Source organism: Nymphalis io, chromosome 11 (assembly GCF_905147045.1).
Source record: "Nymphalis io chromosome 11, ilAglIoxx1.1, whole genome shotgun sequence".
NCBI lineage: Eukaryota > Metazoa > Arthropoda > Insecta > Lepidoptera > Nymphalidae > Nymphalis > Nymphalis io.
Genome location: NC_065898.1, coordinates 13,060,631 through 13,068,966, shown reverse-complemented (window position 1 = coordinate 13,068,966; position 8,336 = coordinate 13,060,631). Strand labels below are relative to the sequence as shown.

Below are 8,336 nucleotides of genomic sequence, written 5' to 3'. Positions count from 1 at the left end.
ATAAGCTAAGCTATGTAATATAATGTACATTATAATAAATTACACAGAGCTCTCTCTCAACCCGTATTCCTCTATAATACATCTTGCTGAACATGTTCTATAATCTCTAAAACAAGAATTACAATATTATGTACAAGGATATTTTAAAGTACGTACAGAATATGCATGAAATAACTTTATTATTTTTCAAATTAATTATTTTCAAATAAAGAACACATTGTATTTTAATAAAAAAATAATAAAATGAAGTTCTGGCAATATAAATTAAAATGTGAAACTTACACTTTAAATAAAAATAAATATAATTCTTAGCAATAAAAATAACGTGTTACTGTTATGTAAAGCATTTTTATAACATCGAAAGATATACCACCACTCATATCACTTAACGAAAATACAATCAATTAATCAATAAGTAGCCGACCCGAAAATGTAATTTCCTGGATCACATGGATTTTCCGAAGTAAAATATTCCTTCCACAGCTCCTGGAATTCTTTCCAGGATATAGTAGGCTTCCCTCTGGACATGAATTCGAAAGCCGCTAAGCTATCTTCTTTAAGGAGTCCAAACGATTCGTGAACAGCTGCAAATTCTTCACTATCTATAGCACCGTCACCTCCAGCATCTTCTAACTCGAATATAAATTTACAATACAAGCTCTGCCACTCAAGAGGGTTTGATGGATTTCTGGCAAACTCTTCCCACATTGTTAGCCATTCCTCGACAGAGATTTGACCATCATTGTTTGAATCCGCTGTCTTCGCTAAAACATCCCAAATATTCATCAAAGCAGTTTCCGTTTCTTTATATTTATCATCGTTTACACTCCAGCCTCTTAGTTTTGCAATGTTGTCAACAGCTAGCTTGAAATCCATCTTGTCTATATAACCACTTGAATTTGTATCGAAAAATGCATGAAAAAGATATAGAAGTTTCATTTTTCGGAATTCGGAGATCATTTTTGAAATTCAATTGTCCGTGTCTGAGCGAATAATACTGCAATTATTGTTATTATGTTTATCTTCGTTTGTGTTTTATCAATAAATTATCTTAATTTTTATCAAATTGATACATAATAGGGAAATAATAAGAACACATTGTTTTATTGTATTTTTTATTTAAAACACATGATTTTATAATAAGTTCAAATTAAATTATTTTTCTCCATTTTATTAATATTTTAAATAGGAAATTTTATTTTTGAATCTTTTTTACTAAATTATTTTAACGGCTGGACTTACTCTAATGTAATGAGGCGCTTATATCGAATGAATAATGTATGTTGAATAAAAAAAAAAAAAAAAGAATAAGGAATTATTTAATTATCCATACAAAAAATATTACTCAGATCTCATTTACACCGAGCGAAGCCAGTCAGGTAATATTCTTTTATTGAAAGTTAGAACAGTTATTACGAGTAATGTAAAAGTAATGTTATGTTATCTATTAGATTTAATGTATATTTTAAAGATCACGCCAAATTTGTATATATGTATATCTCAATATGGATTGCTCATTTGAAGAAATATGTTTCTCCAAAATATTTATGTATAAATTTAAAAAAAAAACATCTCCGATATTTCAAATCATCTTATCGGAAACAAATTGAAATTTAAAATCCAATTTAAATTTGTGAAAACGCGAGTCCCGCGGGCCCAGCGGGACGGGCGTCACAAGAATATTGTTCGACGTAGAAAATGACGGCTTGTACGAAATTTACTGCGAGGAAACATCACTAAATTTACATCAATAGTATAAGAGCTGGATTCAACAAAACTTAAGAACATTCGACAAGTTCTTGTGTATTCGCATTCTGTCTACTAAGACAGTAACTTATTTGTTTTTTGTAGATACTTAGGCTACAAAATGTTAAGTGTCATTAAATTTTTTAATGCAAAATGTACAGTATGCACCCATACTTATAATTTTAATAGCCAAATGACTAGAGGACACTCAATCTTATGGTTTTGTACCTAAACAGTTGAATTCACTGATTTGATATAAATGGAAAGGGGTTTCCCGAGGCTCCAATTAATACCCCACAGAGACTTATTCTTAGTCTATTTCTCTTCCTCGTGCTTAAAAATGAAAAGAAACCGCAATAACTTTTACTAGTCTAGTTTAGTTTATAAAAGGCTTATTTAATTTCACTTATTAGAATCAAGTTTCAGCTAGGCTACTCCTAACATATATCACACACTATTCCGGAGTACCGTATAATAAATTTCGTATGGCAAGTGCTATTCCTTTTTCGTTTTCCTCTTGAGCTCAGTCTTTGTTACAAACATCGAATAATAAATGTTATTTTTCCTATCGAATATTTTGAAATACAGATTTTTGTTTGATTTTTTTTGTTAGAATAAGTAATTTTTAAAATATAAGACTGCAGAATAAGAGGTCACAGGTTCAAAACTCTAGTCGGGTCAATAAAAAGCTATTAAGTTTTCCTTTCGAAGATTCTCAGTACCAGCCCAGAGTCTGGAAATTTGAAATGTGTACTTTTCTTTACCTTGGAAAGCTAGTAAAAATGTTGGCCCTGCGCCTGAACTTGCCATCCCACCGGAAACTTGTGCACCATAATATATGTCTTGAGCAGTTGGCTAATCTCTCAAATTTGTTGCCGTAACCGAAATCGGTCAAGAGGATCATCATCGTATTTTAAAATTCATTCATTGTAGGCCTCAAAGTCTAAATACGAGGTATATTTTAAATAATTTAAAATTACCTCCTGTAAAAACCTCTTCATTTTAAATCGCCCAATAAATGATCGTTTGATTTCGAAATAACAAAGAACAAATCGACTCTCAACTTGATTGTTTTGTATATCGCGGTTGTAAAGGTTCGCTATCATAAAACTTAAGACATTTTTCTTTTAACATTCTCCTGATTTAATAGCTATCTAGAAAGTCTTTGATCCTTTATAAAATATTAAAATTATAAAAACGGGAAGCATTTTTCCTGATATTTTAAAATAGCTCAGAGCTTTTCTCAAGAAATCTCCGAGTTAATCAGGATCCAACGTTTTCATTAGCTAATTGAGTTACCGTTATAGCAAAGAATATACGAAGGACGAGATAAACAGAACAGGGTTAGGTTATAAAAAAACAGCTTTCTTGGATTTTGTCTTCGAAATGTATAAAGTAAGCTTATCATATAATCAAATGAAGTTAAATATATAGATACATGTAATGGCCTAGTTAAGGTTGTAATTTTTTTCTATTAGTCTTGACTTCTTAAGTAATATTTTTGTTTTGGATTATATTGATTATTACTTTTTACTTTTAAGGTTAGCTATTCCTTAGTTTAAGGACTTAATAAAGTTTGCATTAAATTGATTAACTTTATTCTTATCTATAGTTTAATAGCTGTTATAGCATGATCACATGTTAATTTTGCCAAAAACATCGTTGTTCCAGAATAAATAAGTAAATAAAATTATTAGGTGGACCTATTATTTATTTATTTAAAACTTTTTTGACCACCATAATATCTAGTTGGACGAAAAGACTTAATGCCTGAAGGCATTCTCTGTCAGTCAACCTTTAGACTAAACAGAAATCCGTGAAAACGGTATAGATAGATTAGTAATAAAAAATATACATAAATACACATATAATATCAACAAAATAAATACAGAGCTATAATATGTATAGCATAAACATATGAACAGTAGTTTATTATAGATGTCATATGATTACAAAAATATAGTATATAATATATTATAATACTAATCATTTATTACTTCAATAATAATAATCGCACTAATATAAACGCATTATCATAGTTAAATATGATTGAAACTTTTGATTATGACGCGTGCGAAGTCGCTGGACAAGCGCTAGTGGTAAGTAAAACTAAGTGCTTTCTACTGTTCATACGCCTATAATTTATTTGATCACTTTTCAATTGTTGTTTCACACAATATACCCAGTAGCTAATATCTAGACAGCACGATTCATGTATGTAATATATTCAATCAACGCTATTACAGTAACAGCTTGTGAATGTCCTTGCTCTTTTTAAGGAGAAGGTTTGGAGTTTATTCCACGAAGCTGCTCCAATACGGTTTGGTGGAATACTCATGTGGAAGAATTTCAGTAAAATTAGACACTTCAGGTTTCCTCACGATGTTTTCCTTCACCGTCAAGCACGAGATGAACTAAAATCACAACTTAAGCACATAAAAATTCAGTGGTGCTTGCCCGGGTTTGAACCCACGATCATCGGTTAAGATTCACGAGTTTTTACCACTGGGCCATCTCGGCTTCCACTGTTTCATCTCAACTTACGCCATCTATTGCTACCAAATTGTAACATAAAGTAACTACTGATTTCTGGTACCGATTTTATCGGCAGAATACGGCGGTACTTCAATGAAGAATATATATTACGTATTTTTTTTCTTTAAAGGAGAATGCCCAGTGGGACATTTACGTGTTGCAACTTTATGTAATAACCAACAAAATATTTGATGTGTAGACATAAATTTTCAAGAGAACGTAGCGTAGCTCCAAAGTTAAAGAACAGAATGTTAAGAATGTTTTGATTAAAATTTCAAGATTCTGTTATATAATTTGCTCGTTGCTTGTTACAGCCTTGTTTGTTTTGCAAGATGGTATAAAACAATCCGGTTTTATTGCTCTAAATTCAATATTACGTTAATTTAGACAAAGTTTTTGATGTTCTTTTAACGAGTTAACATGTAGTATGTTAGGTGGAATACATTTTAAGTTCAGCCACAGGGCGGTTATGATGTTGCTTTATACATATTGCGTATTGTAAAAGTTTGTGACTTAAATAAATATATATATTTTTGCTATCGATATTAATTGTGATTTCTAATTAGCGACCTCCGAGAGTTTGGCTTACTTAGTCACGTAAAACTCGCCAGTAAATAGAAAAAATTAAATTATGTTATTTACTAATCATAATTCATTCGCATCGTGAGGAAACCCGTATGTGTTGAATAAAAATCTGCAAAATTTGTGCTACACGCATGGTAAAAAAACCTTTCACAAAAGTGACAAGATTAATTAGTAGATAGGGTTGTTTCTTTGTAGATCAAGTTTATCAGACTTTAGAGAGCACCTATGTGTTTTGACATAACTTAACTTTCCAAGCTATAATATTGTAGTTATAAATTTGTTATGACTTTCTCGAGACCTTAACGATAATAACCAAACTATGAAAAGAGTCATACAACTACATTGTAACACCTGAATCATTTACACGTTTTTATTAACAAACACATTTCCCCTCACGTTAAGTGACTCCCTACACGGTCGCTACGAATATATCTCTTCCAGCTGACTTGTCAGCTTGTTTTATTGTTACGACCACCATTCGACACTTCTGATTGATGTCAGTACTTGACTGCGTGATGCTTTGTCTGCCGATATAGAAGTTTTTATCGGTCTTGCTTTATTTACTTCGTTGTGTATTATGTGACGTCTGTATACAATGTTGTACAGCTTGGAGACGTTTTTGTATTTATAGTAGTGCACCGTCAGCAGATAAATAAATAAGTAATATTTTTTATATTTTTATAGGAACTTAATATTAAGCATATAAAAACATTATTCAATAATTTTTAATCATGAATTTCTACAGCCGCAGACATTTCATAGTCATCCAAATCCTCGTTTATTTGTGACGTAACTTTTCATTCCAAAAACAAAGTAAGTATACAAAATGATTCTTCTAACGCTATTTATGCGAGAGTTCGAGTCACGTGGTAGCTAGCGCATACAGGTTTATTTCATTTTAGTCATTATATATTATTAGTACCAAGCTATTAAAAATTTTTTAGCTTTCAGAATATCATTAATACATAGATTCAACCCTCACTAGTAATCATTTCATAAGCAATTATTTGTCTTATTCTTTGGAATATCAAATTACTTTTACTTACACAACGTTTTTATACAAAGTAAGTTTGATTGAAGGCTTATCGTATAGATTTCAATTGATGCCAATTCAAATGATTTTTATTTAATTATCTGACGCATTACGATGATAACCATAATGAAAAAATAACGTATAGAAGTTTGGAAGCTTGTAGTTGAATTATCTGAATCGGTACGGAACTCGGTAGGTTACACTTTGCAAATTTGTTTAACTATATTATATAATTTAACTTTTACAAGAAAAAAAATCTTAATTTTTCTTGCTGGTTTGTGTCGTTAGTTTATATTCAGAAATATTACTTTAGATTTAATGTAATATTGTAAAGTACCGATTCAAAAGTACTTATTAAAGTCTATTTAAATAAAGTATAATATTTTGATTTCAGATAGATTGATTTCAGATAGATTAAATTTGTAAGTAAATATCGGAAGTCTATCTACTAATTCAACATTCATAATTTAACCTTGAATTGCAAATCATCCATTTAATCAGACGTTCAAAGAGGAATCCTTACAGCAGTTTAGCGTTGTGTAAGCGTTATATCGTAAGACAAACTTCAACATTTCAAGCGTAAAGGAAGCGCTTGCAAGCGCTTACGTGTAATGTGTAATATTCAAAGGAAATCCCGAAACAGCTGAACTTAGTGCAGCGGCTAATTACGGAGCGTGACTCCACTTTCGGTAGTTAAACTTCATACACGATGTCTATGAAGCGAGGCACGCTTTCAAAATAACATTATATCAAGAAATTCATTGCTATTTATTTTTCCAGAAGTTATTCTTTACAAAAATATATTTTATATACATTAGAAGAACAACATTCGCTAATTTTGTGTTTTATAGTATAGGTTGACGGACGAGCATATGGGCCACCTGATAGTAAGTGGTCACCAACGCTCATAGACATTGGCATTGTAAGAAATGTTAACCATCGCTTACATCGCCAATGCGCCACCAACCTTGGGAACTAAGGTATTATGTCCCTTGTGCCTGTAATAATACTGGCTCACTCACCCTTCAAACCGGAACACAACAATAACAAGTACTGCTGTTTTGCGGTAAAATATCTGATGAGTGGGTGGTACCTACCCAGACCACCCAGATGGCTTGTACAAAGCCCTACCACCAATAAATACTTACGCTTGAACATTGAATTTAACATAAAACGTTTAATGTATAGCGTCCAAATCAAACCTGGAACTTAATACACTGATCAATATTTTTATTCATAATAATTATACTTGCGTTGACACAAACAACGATGTCGACATTTTTACAAATACTATAAAAAAATTTAGAAAGACTATACTGTCATTGGTAAGTAATACATAGTTATATAGATTTATATAAAGAATATTATGTTTTTAATGTATATATTTTTTAATAAAAAAAAAAATTTAATAAAAAAAAATTGACCTTGTTTGAATATAAATTTTGTTTGATTTTGTGTTACAAAATATTGTCTTATTGTTCATGCAGCTATCACTTGTAATTGAGGTACCTCATTTTATATTTTCATGTACTTGTGCGTGCTTTGTTATTGATTTATAAATAAAAACAATAATAACAATACTAACTTGTTTCGTCATTAGTCTAAATTTAAAGCAAGATAAAATGCAAAGCGCCATTTATATAACAGTATTATATACTAAAAGTTACTCCGAAACGCGATGTGTTGTCTGGTATAGGTTTTATGTGCCATATACATAATTAATTGAGCATTACATGAAAACAGTACAGATGTCATTTTATGTTATCCATAGTGATCGTTTATGTTAGAAGTTATTTATTACCAAAAAATCGCCAATTTTGTAGTATACTTTTTAATATATCAATAATATACATAATATTATCATATGCGAGTAAACATAAACGACTCAGGTTATTAATATGCGCGAATAACTTTCTTTTGCAGGACAAAGATCTTATTATCCGTTCCATAGTCCGATAGTTGAATAGAACTTTACTCTGAAAGTAACAAAAAAATACTAAACATAGGTATAAGATGTATGCTTTTTATACCATCAATGTTAGAAGCAGCTACGGGTTCTAATATTTTTTGGTTCTATGTGTGTATTTTGATCGCTCCATTACTCATCAAACCGCAACACAGCAACATACACTGTGTACTGTGGTTGGTATGTAAAACTCGAGATAGCCCAGTAGTTGGAGCACAAGAATCTTAAGCGACGATTCCAAGTTCAATCCCGGGCAAGTGCCATTTATTTTTTATGTGCTTAATTTGAATTTGTAATCACATCACAACTAACCTGTATCAAATAAGTCCAAAACGTTCTCCTTCAAAGGAGAGGAAACATTTAGAGGTTACACTTTTCGCCTACACAAGCCCTACTGAAAAAGTAATAAATGATGACTGATAATGAAACCTTAGGTTAAGTTTGACAATATCCGCTATATTGTATATTTAA

General features: G+C 30.9%; 1 protein-coding gene across 1 annotated transcript; it reads right to left on the bottom strand.

Annotated features, from left to right (window-relative positions):
• Positions 1-408: 408 nt before the first annotated feature.
• On the bottom strand, positions 409-960 carry LOC126771798 (calexcitin-2-like). Its single transcript, XM_050491904.1, has one exon. It carries the CDS (start codon positions 958-960, stop codon positions 409-411), a length of 552 nt encoding a protein of 183 aa, XP_050347861.1.
• Positions 961-8,336: the final 7,376 nt, after the last annotated feature.

Bases quoted from the DNA above. Each gene is read 5' to 3' on its own strand.
- LOC126771798 (XM_050491904.1), bottom strand. From the start codon at position 960: ATGATCTCCGAATTCCGAAAAATGAAACTTCTATATCTTTTTCATGCA.